General features: G+C 39.9%; 1 protein-coding gene across 1 annotated transcript in view; it reads left to right on the top strand.

Moving 5' to 3' along the window:
• CCDC88C (coiled-coil domain containing 88C) overlaps window positions 1–16,797 on the top strand; it is a 94,331-nt gene that overhangs the window by 43,815 nt on the left and 33,719 nt on the right. Inside the window, exons 5-12 of the mRNA XM_054161908.1 lie at window positions 2,119–2,177; window positions 3,789–3,872; window positions 5,213–5,353; window positions 5,816–6,000; window positions 6,583–6,664; window positions 7,086–7,244; window positions 12,890–13,036; window positions 14,418–14,562. Of these exons, the coding sequence (XP_054017883.1) occupies window positions 2,119–2,177; window positions 3,789–3,872; window positions 5,213–5,353; window positions 5,816–6,000; window positions 6,583–6,664; window positions 7,086–7,244; window positions 12,890–13,036; window positions 14,418–14,562 (1,002 nt within the window). The remainder of the gene's footprint in view (window positions 1–2,118; window positions 2,178–3,788; window positions 3,873–5,212; window positions 5,354–5,815; window positions 6,001–6,582; window positions 6,665–7,085; window positions 7,245–12,889; window positions 13,037–14,417; window positions 14,563–16,797) is intronic.

Consider the following 16,797-nt stretch of genomic DNA (forward strand, 5'->3'; position numbering starts at 1 on the left):
TCTCTCATGGAAAAGATGTTCTGCCCTGAGTAAGCTTGGGAGAATGAAGCACATGCGCTCGAGTCACTTGTTCTCCATAACTTAGTGACTTGCGCTCTCATCCCACAGGCGTGCTCTACATTTAGTCTCTGGTCTGTATCAACTCTGAAGCTGATGCAGAAAGTAACTGAAACACTAATGAGAGCTCGGGTTTGTGAAAGAGTATCTCTTGACCAAACTAAAGTATCTTGTTGGGCTACTGCCCTCGAAGGAACTGTTCAGGAAGTAACAAATATCTTTGTGTTGTTGCTGAGGGGTTTGTTTTATTACACTGTGTGCATTTAAGATTGCGTTATTCAGACTCTTACAGAACAATGAGACTTTCACAGACTGAAAGATTGTATACTGTGATTTTTCAGAACAGAGCAAGCCATGTATGCTGCTAGATAAAGGGGAGAGGAGTAATAATGATTATATGTCTTTCAAAGACAGGTTTTAAATATTCTGCAGGGAAATAAATCAATATTTATGGTGTGTAAATTGGCACATTTTACATATGTCTATCTCTTCAGAAGAGAAGAATTCCTGCTTGCAGAATCTTAATGATTAGTAATGTGGGTCTTGGATACTGAGAATTCTAGTGTTGATTTATACAGTATACTGATAATTTCTGGAGGGCATTCTTGAAATATTTTAAAGATAACATTCCTTAAAGTTGCTGAAAAAATGTTTAACAAATTAGCTACATTTCAAGACCGGTGTAGGGCATTTCTGCGCCCTAAAAGCAGGAACTAAGTTATTTCCTGAGCAGCTGATACATGTCTGCTGAAGTGTGCGTGGTTGTGAGAATGGAAGTAAGCTGCATGTAATGTAGGTCAGTGTGCCTTTGTGAATCTGGGGGGCTGTGGCAGCCTGATGAGTCAGTTGCCTAGTTCCTTGGCCTTGGGTCCTGTACATGCCTCTAAATTTCCTGTACATGCCTCTAAATTTCTGCCAGCACAGCCTTACAAGGATATGGTGTTGGTGAAGGAGCACAGTTGCAATCAAAAATTATTATCTATTTAGTGATTGAAGCAATTGAGTGTTCAAGTAAAGCAGTGTATAAAGTGAAATTCCTTCTCCTGCATTTATACACTGTGTCAGCATACATGCAGATGAATAGGGATGAGAGAAAGCTAAATGTGGCTTGTTTCTTTCTCCTTCTCTTCCCTCAGTGTGGATGAGGGCAGGCTTTCATCTAAACTGACCTCCATAATTACTTACTTCCTCATCAAAGCTATTTGCTTTCCATCTCCCTTTGACTTAACTTTGATACACCTATTTTTCTTTACCACCCAACAATCCCCACATAAATTTTGTTGGAACAAGACCTGAAATTGGCTCAAAGCTGCACCAGTTCCTCTTACGCAGCTATGGTATCCTTAGGAGGGGGGGTGGCAGGGATGGCTGCTGGTTGCAGCATGATGACACTGTAGTTACAACCTGCATTAGTCTCCTGCCCACCACAGCTCCCCAAGCATATGGTTAGCTGTATATCCTCACATCTGCATGGCTCATTTTTTATACTTCTTAGCACATGGAGTTTGCGCTTCAAAGTGTGAAGAAGCTTTGATGCAGAACAGAAGCAGAATTCATTTGCTAAAATATCTCTTGGAGAGACTTGATGTGCAAGCAAAGGCATTCAGCTCTAGGAAGTCTGAGTGGGAATTGTTCTATGGACAGTGGATTTAGGACAATTTCTTTGTGAGAAGCCTCCTTCACTTCTGTTTTTTGGAGGGAGGGAAGAAGTGGTGTTTTTGTGGTTGATTTTGTACCCTTGTTAATTAGAAAACAAAGGATGAGCATTGGGCATGTGTGTTGAACTACTTTAAATGGATTTTTTTTCCCCCCCTGCATTGATCAGAAAAGCTTCAGAAAATGTAGGTGAGGATAGCACATCAAGGAGTAAGACTTGCTGGGTTTTGGGTTTTAAACTAATCCATTAGAGCTGTATTTTTACATGGCATGTATGGTGACATTATAATGGGCACACATATATTGTTCAGGCGCTTGTTCAGATATCTCACTGCTCTTTTCAGGGGGTTGTTTTGGAGAGGTATTTGTTGTACATATGTACTGATCCCTTTTTTCCCTCTATAGGTAAAAGTATGGATGAAATTAAGAAGCTGCTCTTGCTGGTTCTGGGATGTGCTGTGCAGGTGAACATTCATTAAAGACTTGAAAAATACTTTTTAATTTTTTAAAATCTGTTACTAATTTTTCGGGACTGAGAAAATCAACCCAAAGATCAGTGCTGTCTGAACAAATCTCAGCTCAAGACAGCATGTGAGCTGAAACTGTGAGAAGATACAATAGGTGAATGAAAGAAATGCCAGGGAAAAGGAAGCACATTTTGTGATAGCAGTAGCCTCAATTTTTTGCCAGTGCTTACTCAGCCACAGTAGTACTAAGCAGAGATAAGCTTTGAGCAGTGTTCTTGATATCGAGACTGTTGTTGGTTTATTTTCTTACTGTGCTAAAATATAGAATGCAACAATATTTATTAATGCTGAACAAATAGATAAGCTAACAATTGAAATATTTAATCATCCTGGTTTTATTTGTGTAATCTTCTGATTGAATATTACATGTACAAAATGCAACACTTATAGCTACTTTGTCTATCTATGTGGGGATTTTTTGTCAACATTTATTAAAATAAATAGACAGGCAGTGTATATGGGAAACTCCCCAGAAGTGCACAACAGTTACCAGATAAAGAAATCAGTGTTCTGCCCACCAAACCTCTGTGGCAGTAAACAAAAGACGCGTTGCAGGCTGTCCTTTGCTTATAATTGACCTTGTTTGTAGGTCTGTATAGTGGTTTTGTTACGCCTTAGGACACATACTCTGCTCAGCTATGTCAAGTCAATTATGTCAGGGTAAAGCTGTCTACATACGGCCACTCCGAGCTATCTTAGTATTGCATTGCAGCACAAAGAATAAAGGTTGGATTTGGCAAACTGCTGTGCATCCTCAGGTCCTGTTTATGGGTCTGAGATTTTTTTGTAATGAAAGGAATGGTTGAAACCCAAAACCAGGCCCCGAAAGAACTCTGTAAATGAGTTTAAAAAAAAATCCTTTCCTTAAAATGTAATGCTTAACTTGTCTGCAATGCAAAGTTGTTACAAGAAGGCAATAATGTTGGTAGTGTGTAATCACAGAACTACAGATAGCAGATGTCTGCCTCTTTTAAAGCCTTAACTAATAAAAAAATTAGCAAAATACGTTTGTCTGAAATGTCCAGAATGTTTCCCAACCCCATTTTTTTATCTAACCTGCATGTTGATTTGCTGCCACAAGCAACTTTGTGCGTTCATGGGAATAGTGTCTAAAGCGGTGCATCTATTTTTGTTGCCAACACCAAGGAAAATACAAGCACCAAAGCAGACAGGTTAAATGATGCAATGTAAATGTAGGTTTACATTTGAGCAGCTCCATTAATGAAGCTGTGATGATTTCCTCCGGCTGCTGCCCCACCTCTTGATCTCATTGCTTGTTCAACTTGTTTTGAAAGAGCAAATTCAGCCATTTAACTTGCCCTTAACTGTGGTGACTGTAAAAAGTTTAAATTATTTACTGTGTAATTTGATTCATGCTCCATATGGAGCAGTGAAGCATTAGACCTTGTAGTGTGACAACGTGTAGATCTTGAACAGTTTGTAATTAGCAATGTGGGGATTTAGTGTTTTTTTTTAATTAAGATGAAGAATGGTACACTAAGTTTTGGAATACATAGCACTGTTTCAGGATGTGCTTTCTTTTAACAGTGTGAAAGAAAACAAGAGTTTATTGAAAGAATAAAACAACTGGATATTGAAACCCAAGCTGCGATTGTGTCACACATTCAGGAGGTGGGACTCTCAGTATTGCCTCTCCCTTGCTTGACTTTAACAGAGTTGGTTTTGCTATGAAATGTTAATGCTTGGACTTTTATAATGGGTTCATGAACCTCATAAGAAAGATTGAGTATCTTACTGCAATTAAATTATAAGATGAAAATGATAGGTGTTGGAACATTACTTGGCTCAGTGGTTTTTTTAAGAGAAGCAGTGGTAAATGCATTGCTTGCCAGATACAGGCTATGTAGAAGGAACTGCTGTAAAGAAACAAGTAGTATTTCCAGATAGCACGTATGACTTAGGAGCTGCAGTGCCCCTTGCAACAATGGTATTGGCGCTTAGTCCCCAAGCCCTGTGGCAGATGAACAAAGGCTCCCTGAGGTGGCTTGCTTTGAACAGTGGGCACTGAGCTCAGATGGTTTTGAAAAGTATTTTCTGCAGCTGAAGTTTGGCATACAATCTATTTTAAAACAGAAATTTGATCCTGCATTTCTCAGGTTTCCATAGAAAGAATGAATACAGGTAAGTTCTGGGAGCCAGCTTTCTTTGGAGACCCAAAGGAGACTTACGTGGAAATGGCCCCTGCTGAGTGCACCTTGTTGGGAGTGGGCATTGGCTGCAGCCAGGTGCCAGTACCTGCAGGTGTGGGGGGCTTGGTATGTTCAGGTTTGAGGAACAAATAGGGCATAAGGAGCTTTTTTTTCTTACACTTAAAATAGTTCTGTTAAAAAAAAGAAAAAGTAAAAGAAAAAAGTGATGAACAAATCACTTGGATGTGTCAACAGCAGGAACAATCTTTAGCTGAGCTGGTGAGACTTACCTGACGCTTCCGCTAAAAGATTCAAAGAAAATCAGTTTGGGTAAGATTAGAGTTGAAAGGTATGGTGCTAGCAGCAAGTAGAGACCTTTCTGCTAAAGGCAGCTCCTCCCAGCTGTATCAGCTGCAAAGTGCAAATTCATTGAAAGCAGGGCTTCTTTTCAGTGAGACATCAGCCTATATGTTCAGTATAGGGTCAGTCCCTTCAGATGCCTGTGGCGACCACCAAATGTACTTGGAGTGAGACAACTGATTACTTTTAATAAGCAAGCACGTGTGCTATTGATCATAACATGTGTCTGATCACTTCTAAAAATCAACCCTAATAGCTATTAAAATAAAAATCTAAATGCTAGAAATAGCTGGGTATTGCTACAGTTAAGGTAATTGTTTGTTATTTACAATCTGCTTTTGGTGAAATGTAATATATTTTTTTTTAATTAATCAGTAGAAGGACCTGGGAGATGCAGGACTTAGAGCAGACAAACTCAAAAGTTGACCAGTGGAAGGACGCATTTTTTGCTTCTGTTCCTAGGTGACTCAGAACCAGGAGAATGTCTTCGACTTGCAGTGGCTGGAGCTGCCAGATACGGCCCCAGAAGCACTGGAGTCTCTCTCCAGGAATATGTTTTTCCACCTTAAGAGGCTCATTGATGAGAGAGATGACTGCACAGAAGTATGATGACCTACCTCTCCCATATAGAGTTTATGTGAAGCTGCAGATGCTGGCTTCTTTCCTTCTCTTGTGTCCTGATTATGCACTGGGTTTCTATTTCTTCTGCGCCTTTCTACTACACTTCTGGAAATCTACAGAAAGATATTGACCTTTCTGTAGATTCTCACATTAATGCTAAGGTGTGGTGAAATGGTTGATAAAGAGGAGTGGGGTGGGCCATCTTCAAAAATATTTGAAGTTGGACTTTGTGATTTTTGTCTCAACACATCTGCTCATTCATCTTCAAATGTGGTCTGAGATTCCTTTCCTTCTCTATGTAACCATCCCTCCTGGCCATCACTTGAATTCAGTGTAATACCAGGCTAATCATTTTCTATTTTTATATGTTTGTTTGGTTACTTGAAAAACAATGTATAATTATACTGTTTGTCTCTTGACACTGCATAATCTCTGTATTTTCAGGTCATAGTAGACCTCACTCAAGAGAGAGATTATTTGCAGTCTCAGCAACCACCAAGTCCTTTGAAAGCACCAAGTCCAGATTCTTCACCAAACCCAGCTAATCCAGTTTCTAATGAGGACAAACAGCACCTTGCAGTTGAGCTGGCAGACACGAAAGCTAAATTGAGAAGAGTCCGGCAGGAGCTGTGAGTCACCAGTGATTTGCACTTCTGGAGAGACTTATGTTAGGTTTTGTGTGTCCTGTAAATGTGGGTGCTTGTTGGTTTCAGTTGGCCTCCATGGGCCAGAATTGCATCTTTCAGATTTTCCATTCCTAACAGCAAGAAGCTGGTATGGGTATTTCATCTTCCTTCTTTCTCAACTGGTCATTAAACACAGTGATGGCTGCTTCCATTTTTCTGGTTGTGACTCATCTCTCTCTCTTTTCTCTCTTCGAAATGCCAACTGCTCGCTGCACTCCTTAATTACTAGTGGGAAGTCTAGAGGCCAGTGAAACTAATTATGACAGCAGTGACACCAGAGATTTAAACAGAGGTTCCTAGGATAAAAATAGAGTTGAAAACTCAGATCCGTGATATGTGTAAGGTATCACGAGAAAAGCCCTCTTGCTTTTATGGAGCTGTGATAACAAAGAGGCTCTTTGTTCAGAATATGCTAGGAGATTTCTGTTTTCCTTTGCAGATTCCCAGTGGTGTCCATATAATCAATATTGGGTTTTGGGGGGTGGGAGGGGAATCTTACTAAGATTTCTTTTTAATCCTTTTCAGGGAAGAAAAGTCCGAGCAGCTTGTAGATTCTAAACATGAAGTTGAACAGCTCACCCTAGAGCTACAAAAAATAAAACAAGAGGTAAGATGGGCTTACTGTACTGTGACAATCTTCCCTATTTAAAAAAGCTTCTTTCAGTGTGAGGCTAAAAATACTACTAGGTCTGTTTTTTAATGAAGAAATCAAGTTAATCCAGCAAGCTGTTTGATGATTACAGCTACAGTATAGCAGTGCTGTGCTTTGCATTTAACTGGTAAGAGCAATCTCCTCTGTTCAGCTTGTGAACAGCCTAGTAATGCCTGAAGCTTATGCAGCATCAGGCATTAGACATAGCAGTGCCCTGACGGACTGAAAAAACCTCTCTGTCTTGTAGAGAATTTACTGAGTAGTAGAGCTCTCTTACTCCTGAACAAGGAAATGTTATTTGTCTATGCTTAAAATAAGTAATATATAAAAATAAAGTTTTAAGAAGGTGCTTTAAATTATTCCACACTTCTCACAGAATATCCACCTGACCTCAGACGCTCGCTCTGCCCGTGCCTACAGAGATGAGGTCGACTCTCTGAGAGAGAGGGCAAATCGTGTGGAAAGACTTGAGATGGAGCTTGTTCGGTGCAAAGAGAAACTTCATGATGTGGATTTTTACAAGGCTCGCATGGAGGCAAGTGAAAATTGGGAGAACAATTTGCTAAGTAATCCTTAATGTTTGGGTTTTGCGGTGTTACCAGTTCGTGGGTCATTTGTCATTGAGCAGACTGAAGCAAAACATCAAAGCAAGTGGAAATCTTGTAACATATTTCATAGGTATTAACTTGCAACATTAAATATTTTTTTTTCAGTGGCAAGAGGGACTTGGCATACACAGAAAACACATATTCTTTAGTTTTTAATAAACTCTGCTTACATCAGTGTTATGTGGCTCAACAGGACAGATGTTTTTAGATGATGGTTCTAGAGAATCCAGACCTTTTGTCTAGTATTGAAGATTCACTTGTAGGTAAAATGTCTGTGTTTCAGAGTTGTGCCTTTGACCAGCGTTTTTAATGTCACTTATAAATTAGCTAAATGAACGTTTGTGTGTTCTTCCTTAGGGCTTTGTAGCAGATGAAACTGTTATTAAAATGATTGGGCATTTTTAATCACGGCCTTGTATGACAAATTCCAGCCACCCCTTTTTGCAACTGTTGCTTGTGGTAGAAAGGAAAGAAAATAGTGATCTTCCCTAGTGCCCCAAGTAGAATATGTCAGTGAAAAATGTATAGCTTTGTTCCAACCATAATGCCAGTTACTCATCTTAGTCACCTGCAGTTGTGCCCATCCTGGGATTATTAAATAATTTAGGTTAAAAGGACCTTGGAGATCATCTAGACAAGCTCAATGTTTGCAGCATGGCTGACCGTAAATTTTTGTCAGACTGCTTGTGTTTTCTGTCCTTTCAGTTCTCTGAGCAATTCAAACTCTCAATAATACACATATATAGCACTTCAGCTTGCTGAACATATGGAGGGTCAGTAATTGACAACTTCGCTATAATGAGATAAACTACCAGGTTTGAGGTAGAGCAGTGTTGTTGAAACTCACATTTGCCAGGCCTCTGGCTGCAAACATGCATCTTATTTCTGCTCTATAAATTCTACTCTGTAGGTGATGTTTTTTTGGTGTTTAGTTTGTTTGCTTGGTTTGGGGTTTTTTTCCCTTTTTAATCTAAGGGGACAGCTAGCTGCTGCTCCTTATGAATAGGCACACTAAAATGGACAGTTACTAAATGACTACAAAAGCCTGTGTTCCCTCTCAGTAATTCCTGGTTTACATTGGGAAGCATGAAACTCTGTCTCTCTCCACTTTCCTCCCTTAAGCTGACAAAGGGGTTGTGCATTAACCTGGCATGCTAGCTATCAGCGTGGCATTTTCCTCTGGGCTGTGCACTGGACTCACATGGCTTCTACCTGCTGCTCAGATAATACAGCCAGAGCTAAAAGAGGACTTTTTTCAGTCTTGTCTTCATCTGAGATGAAGAGAGTAGTTATTTCTGTTCTTGAGTTCTCAGCCATTTTGCTTGTCCTAGAGCCAGCAGCTTCCTGCTCTGCTGTCTGTATGGTAATCTTGCTTAACATGGCATTCAGTAGAGACACCTTTACTTAATTTTCAAATTTGATACAACTTTCCTCACTCTCCCACCCTGTCAGTTTTTGGTGGAAGTACTGAATGTCAGGAACAAGTGTGGGCTCTCCAAGGATACCTCCTTGAAATACAGCAGTGGGACAAGGAATATTTCTCATCAATACGAGGCTTTCCTAATTCCAGGCCACAGTGTGGTCTTTAGCAAGCCACTGCAGTAGTGACTGAGCTCTTCTAATATGCAGCAGGACTGCACAGCTGTCTGCAGGCTACTTTGTGGTCTAGAATAGCCAGAGAGCTTTACATTCTCACCACTCCCTCTTCCACCATTTATCCACTCTTGGCACAGCCATGGACTGCCTGCCTTGGGCAGTGGCACTGTCAGGCAAACTCCACTGATTTCACGCTGATGCATTCAGAGGATTCTACAGTAAACTACTCTTATCTTTTTCATGGTCATGAACTAGCACAAAGGCTGTGCAGAGTAGCCAGTGTCCAACTTCCAGTTTTCTGTCTTACGTCCTCTGTCCTCCTCAAGTCCTCTGTCTTTCCGAAAGAAAGGTTAACAGCTGGAGTCACTCAGATTCTTCCCATTTCCTCAGAAACTGTTTTGCTTACAATTTTAAGTTGTAAGGCTTGTGCAGAGATGTAATGTGCTCGAGATAATATTTTTTTTACCATCAGAGAGAACAGTGCTGATTGGTCTCATGGCATTTACTGGTTGTGGCTGGCTAAGTTCTCTCTTAAGACTTGAACAAATCTAACAGAGGCATAGAAATGGAGATGTTGGTACATGAAGTACAGCATAAACCACTCTTCTGTGGTAATGTGATAGCTTAAGGCTCATAGGGTCTTGACAGGGTTGTTGTTAATCAGTGCTAAGTGAGAAGAACAAATGAGTGCACCTTTGTGCATCAGTGCAGATAGTGGTTAAACATGCACTTAAAAATCCATTCCTTCTTGTATTTCACATACAAATTTGGCAGTTTGAGCAAGAAATACAGATTGTGTTCTGTGTATGACACCATGGCAAGCTTCAGGAATCGCAATCAAGCTTTACAGGTAATTTCTGAAAGCATGTAATGCAGCTCAGTGCTGGCAGGAGGAAGAGATTTAAGGAGCAATTGCAGAACAGGTGTAAAAGGAGCAGGTGTTTGTGTGAAAGTAACACATTTAGATACAGGTCTTGTTTTCCTTCTATATGTGTCTTGACAAAGTTGTTCAGAAATAGCATTTTAATTTGACCATTGCTCAAGGACCATGGAGATAAGTGTGCTCTGGAGACCTTCCTGCTGGAGTGGCTTAATGAGGTGGTAACTGAATGTGGAGAAGCAATCTCAATGCAAGGTTTGCTTCAAGGAGATGCTTCTCTCCAATCTAAAGCCTCCCTCTGGTATTTCTCTTCGTTGGACATTCAGGTTGTTTTCTGACGCCTTGCCCATTTTCCCTCCTTCTTACTGCAATTGCATTTCCATGTGGGATAACAGATGAAATATTTGTGAATGTTTTAAAAAAAGCAAAAACATCTCCTCTGTGTTTTCATATAGCTGTCCAAGGCAATATTTGATTGTTACAAGATGTTAATTAACTATGTCACACCTCAGCAGGGGTAGCTTCTGAACTGCCAGAAGGGAAAGGTTTGAACACTGTTTAGTACTAGGTCTGGATGTGTGTGCAAATCCTCTGGTTTCAGATTTAAACAGTCTGATTGCTACTTCTGAAAACGTTTTCCAGCAGCAGCACACCCTGATTGTGCAACCACGTGCCCCCGGAGTTAATTGTAGCCATACGAGTACACAATGCACTTTCTTAAAGCTATTTCAAGGCACAGTGCTAGAAGATCAAACCACAATACATAATTACTTTTAGAAATTACAATAGCAGAAATATATATGCTGGATATTAAACCATCACAATTTAAGTGATACAATCCAAAAGCGTGGTTTTTTTAATCCCTTGTCTACTAAATTCAGCGTATTTACAAAAAAAACCCCAAACATAACAGCCCACTGGTTTTGCTGTCAACTTGAAAATCAACTCATTGTTAAAAAATAATGTTGGTGGGTTTGTTAATTAAAGAAAAAAACAAATCAATTCCAGTGGAAACACCACCACCCGCTGATTGTCTAGTAAGTGTGATTTGTAACCAGATACGTTTGTAATCAACTACGTTATCCCAGCAACTTCTGGGAAATATTAGTGTGGACATGTTTTAGTTAGGACAGCTTTACCTTCCAGGCCTTGAGATGTAGCTCTGCAAAGCTCCCATGGAGTAATTATTTAAATTATATGCGCTTTCCAATATTAAAACAACCTCAGGTTGTGGGTACATCAGTGAGCAATGTTGACCTTGCCATTGCAGGCATTTCCACCAGGGTATTAATTTAAGATTTCATCAGAACTGCTTTGAACTGACATGTCCCTTCCTCCTGGGCACTGTACAGAAAATGCTTCAGTCTTCCATGTATTGCAGCTCCCAGTGATGTGTGGTTTATACCGGAGCCTGGGTATGTGTATGTACTTGGCACATAGCTTGACTCTTCATGAGACACTAAAATAACTAGTTCCTGCTTAGTAGGCAGTTTTGGAGACAGTTCTGAGGCCATGTTTTTGAGGTCAGACACCACCTTGTTTCTTAGGGCTGTAGTCCAGATTGACTCTGATGATCTAGCAAAGTAAACTCTTGATATGTTGCTGTTTGTTTATAGGTATTCTGGCAGCTTGCATAATACTCAGCACATTTGGTGTTGTGTACTTCCTCCTGATCTGTCATCTGTTTTGCATCTGCATTCTTAGATTGCCCACCCTGGAAGGACCCTGTTAGATCAGATTTGGCCCAAAATGCTCATTCTGTAAAATCAGTGTTTCAATATTATTTTAGGTACTTGCATACTCAGATATTGTAGTTGTGGCAGTTGAACCACTTCACAAGCACTAACACGCGTGTCCTTTTAATGTCACTGTAATAGGGAGATCTTTCATATCTTGCAAATTGGTAGCTGGCCTACTGAGAGACCAAGGGCAATGGTGCTGTACAAGGTAGACCACATAAGGCAGATCCATATTATGCCATCTACAGTCAATATGTGGCAAACAGCTAACATCACTTCTTGCAAAATGATATTAAGTCATGACCCTTTGTATAGTATCAAAGGGAAGTGACTGTCATGAGTCACTTAACTTGTGCTTTGCAACTATATTGTGTATTTTTTTTCTTTTTTTTCCTTTTTTTTCTTTCCTTTTTTTTTTAATAACTGAGCTACATAAAGCTTCTTAAGGCTGAATTCTACCCCCAAAAAAGAGAAGGTAGTTGATGATTGGTGAAAGCTGTTTGCTCATGTCTGGTGATCTTTCAGTAATGTACGTGGTTTGGATGTTTGTGGTCTGAAAGGGCAGACACAAATACTGACATCAGCAGAGACTTCACATTTTGAAGACAGTTTTCCATGAACAAACTTGTCAAGCCATGAGCATTTCAACTTGCATCTGTGCACATTTTGCAGATTTCATTGGAGCAGGGGAAGGGCTGGGGAGAGCGGGGAGGAAAGCAAAGAGACAAAAGGAAATAAAATAATCTGCTGCTTGCCTCATTGTAACTCTTCAGGGCAAAATATCCTTCCTTCCTGTATGCATTTGATCAGATGCGTTCCTGCCATAGAAAACTGTCTCTGGGAATCACGGAGGGTAAAAGGTAGCATCGAGGCATTATAACTTGAAATTAGACATAATTTAGTAAACATGTTTAAAACATGACCAAGAATACATGGCCAGATCTTATGCTTTGAACATTTTGTGTTTCTGGAGCTAAGACACTTGAACACACAGAGCTTCACTTGTTGCATTGCAAGCAGTCTTCTAATACTGTGGCTGCAGCGGAATAATAAGGTAAACTTCTGCTCAGTAAAACAGATCCAAAAGCAGTAATGGATAAGCAACATGGTTTGTGCAGTTGATGCTCATGTGTTTATTTGGGAAGAGGCAAGGTGTGTGTTATGTGATAAGTATAAACAAACTTAAGTGGATTAAAATTCTGTTTGTGAGAGAGAAACTTTATTAAATGACATTTGCACGTGAAACAGCGGGGGTGGACATAGCATGGATGGATGGATTCTCTCAGCTTATGAAAGTCAGCTGGTCTTTGAAAAGTCAATTTATGTAGAGATAAACATTGTTACATTTTCTCCCTAGGAGTTAAGAGAAGACAACATTGTATTAATTGAAACAAAGGCCATGCTAGAAGAACAGCTAACAATAGCAAGAGCTCGTGGTGATAAACTGCATGAATTAGAGAAGGAGAACTTGCAGTTGAAATCCAAACTTCACGATGTAGAGCTGGTATGCCCTCTATTTTTCATTATCCTGTTGTTCTGAACCTCTGTTTTTACGCTAGGTCACTGATTCACATCTCAGAGACCTGTGGAGATGAGCAAATAAAGCAACAGTGCTTTTAAACAGGTCTTTAGTGTGAACTTTCTAGAGATGAATTCTTGAAATACTATGTTAACAGTGTAAATATTACCAGTGCTGCTTTATGTGGTACTGATGAATTTAATTTGATGCAATTTTAAGATACAGGTTGCTTTCTTATATATTGATAATACATATAGATATTCATATATATTGATAATATATTACTAATCTGTTAGTAGTTAGGAGCTTCCTAAATGTAGGAAATTAAATCTGCTGTAGTAAATAATCTTTCTCATGGAACCAAACATCTCAGCCATTCCAGTGACTTGAAGAATCCATCACCACTGTAAAAGATGCAAAATTCCCAAATTTATTTCCCTGCAAATCAGAGACACGACTTACTGCTTCATAGACAAACGTTAAGAAGTGGCAGATTGGCTGCAAACTAAAAAACCTAGAAATCCCACCAGAAATAGTAAAAATCCTTAATAAACAGTCTTCTCTTATCCCACTGTTTTGAATTCTTGCAGGTTTAACTGCGTGGGGTTTCCAACAGGGTCTGTTGGAAACAGAGATATTGAAGGTGCTCTGTGAAGTTATCCTTAATCACTGATTCGGTGCATTTTAAGGGTTATGTCATGCTCCAGCATTTCCAGAGTGATTGGTGATTTTGAATGATGCTGTTCTGGGTGACTTGGTGAATTTTTGGATAATGAAAATTTAGGGTGCTCTGAGGCACAACTTCAGCTTCCACAAATGCAAATGGACAAAATAGTCAAAAGAAGCAATGGTAGATTCATTCTCCAGATCCGCTTCAGGATGTTTTAAAGCCCAGACTGAGCCAGATGTTACTTACCACTCCATACGACTCGACAGAAATTTGATGTGATGAGTCGAAGAAGCTTGGTAGAATTCAAGGTTGTCTCTGCAGAGGCGCCACTGTGTCGGTGCATGATGATGCATGTTTCCAGAGAGCTTAGCTCTGGAGACAGCTTGAATCCAGCCTGGCTTTCTAGCCCTGGCCTGTACTGGCCTTGTCATTACCCAGAATGCTCTCACTCCAGTCACTTTCCCTCCCAAGTGTATTACGGACCTGAGCAGTTGGGTGTCTGCTCTGCATTCTGTGGCACATATGGTAGCTCACAGTAAACATTTAATGCCCTGTGTGTATTTCAGCATAAAAGCACACAGTGTATAGGGAGACTCTTCTATCCTCAACATGTGTTGTGTTTGTAGCAGTGCAACTGACAGAACAATCATATGGATAAGCTAAAGATGCCTATTCATTCATGCCTGTTTTGCACAGGACCGGGACACAGACAAGAAGAGAATTGAAGAGCTGCTGGAGGAGAACATGGTCTTGGAGATTGCACAGAAACAGAGCATGAATGAATCTGTACACCTAGGCTGGGAACTAGAACAACTGTCTAAAAGCACAGATCTTGCAGATAGTGAGTACCAGTGTTTGTGGTCCCTTTCAGGATAGACAGGTTGGCTGACTGAGTTGGAAACAGAAGCTCAATTTCCTTCATTCAGCCACTTGACTTTAAACTTAGTTTTTTTTAATTCTAAAATTTATTAATTATAGGTTTGTTGACTTTTTGAAGTGTCTTCCTTTATGTTTTGTCACTGAGTGATTGACTTTTAATTTAAAGGATGCATTTAAAAAAACCCACAACCTTTGTAAATGACACAGCAGAGATGTCAACTGATATTTCTAACTGAATGGCTGGGAGGAGTCTGTGATCTTTAGTATTCTTTAGTACAATTAGTACAGACAATTAGCTGGTCTTTAAGTCCCAGGAAGTAGTGTATGCTGAAGTCATTTATTTTCACTAGATAGTGAAAAATGTCAGCTGTTAAAATAACTGGCTGAATATTTTTTTTGAATGGTTGGTTCAGTTTCCTAACGCTTTCTTCACTAACCAGATTTTGACATTGGTTTCTGTGTCTAGCACTCATTCTGGCCTAAATACCAATGCTGAGTAGAACTTGGGAAACAGTGGAACTGTTTCATGCAGTTCAGAGTGCACCTGATTTTGCTAAGACTTGCATGTTAGGCTTTGTGTACCAGGAACAGTTTAAGACATAGGAATGAATTGGAGTAAGAAAACGTTCAGTTTTCAGTAAAGCTCTCTAGAAGAATAACTTTGTTTTGTAACAGAGCTGAAAGTGTGTCTGATGCCAGTTCTCAAATCTGCTTCTGTCCAGGGTTTGAGGTCTCTTTACTAATGGCCAGTAGTTATTTTCAATTAACAATCTTGCAAAGCAGGTTTACCTTAGCCTGAGAAGGAACGGCACTCTATAACTAATTATGTAGAATCAAGGGTGTTGCTTATTATATCAGTCAGTGGGGAAAAAAAAACCACAATTATCTCAAAACTTAGAAATTATGATGAAGAACATTTCAGGAAAATGTAAAACTATCTTATTTTCTGTCTCAGTCCAAATAACAGGTTTTGCCCCCTTCCTGATTTGGTTTCAATGGTAATGTAATAGAAGGGAAGACACTAGTTTTATTTTATTGTCTGTAATGGGTTGGGGCAGACCCCCTCCCCACCACGCGCAGAAATAACGACTCAGACAAACGGATTGCAAAAGTAGTGGAGAGTTTAAATAGAGAACAGTGAGTGTGCACAAAAGGAAACATAGTGACAAGAAAGGAACCAAAGTAAACCCAGAAAGACTCCAAACCCCACCTGAGGGTGCATCCAAAACCCCCAGGGCTCCTTCTTCCCCCTCCCTCTGCTGGGCTAGTCTCAGCTGGCCAGGCCTGAGACTGCCCATCCCCCTGTGGCCTTGGGCCCAATCAGGCCCATGGCCGGGAGATCTCTCCCCCAGTTACCAAGTCTCGGAGAGGGAAGGAAAGAGGAAGTGCCAGACCCCACCGCAAAATTTATAGTGGTGCAAGGTATTATGGTAGAAATACCTAATTTCCTGAGTCCACCCACTGGGATGGACTTCTGGACACAGGAAACGCCTGTAGCAGAGGGCACCCAGCCCAAACTACGACATTGTCTCATATTAATTTCTGCCAAATGTGACTTTCAAAATTTGCTCAGTAGAGTGGCTTAAAGAAAAAAAATAAGAGAAGATGAGATTCCTTCACTGCACTGATGTCAGTTTCAGCACTACAGCTCCAGAACCTCTTTGATTAATCAAAAGACTAAGAACACCAGTAATCTTCTCTTTTTTTATTATGTTTAAAATTTTTTTTTTTAGTAGGAAAAACTTGATGAGGGAAGCCTAATTGAAATTATTTGACAGAAATGCTGTCCTACATTTACAGTAATTCTCTTTAAGAAGCTCCATCTCAATGCATTTTGCCGTTCTGAATGCAGCTTGTTTGTACAAATGGGGTCAGTCTGCAAAGCTGTTTTGGAAAACCTGTTCCTGGATTTCAAGTTGAGTCTGCAAAGGTGGCAGGTAGCACAAGGTTTTACATGCTGCCTTGGAATACTCAAAATACTTCTAAAAACAAGCATGGTAAAAAATAATTTTGATAGGCTTTGCTTCAACTCAGAGCTCTACTGGCCTATTTGAGTCTTTATTTGACCAGAACTCTCCACAAAAAAAGACAAATGGGACTTTACCATTCTTAAAAACTTGCCAGTTCTAAAGTACTTACTGTGCTGTATGTAATAATGCTGATTATTGAGCAGGAGTGAATAATGTTCTGAAGCGTA

This window comes from Dryobates pubescens, chromosome 5, assembly GCF_014839835.1.
Source record: "Dryobates pubescens isolate bDryPub1 chromosome 5, bDryPub1.pri, whole genome shotgun sequence".
In the NCBI taxonomy this organism is placed as follows: domain Eukaryota; kingdom Metazoa; phylum Chordata; class Aves; order Piciformes; family Picidae; genus Dryobates; species Dryobates pubescens.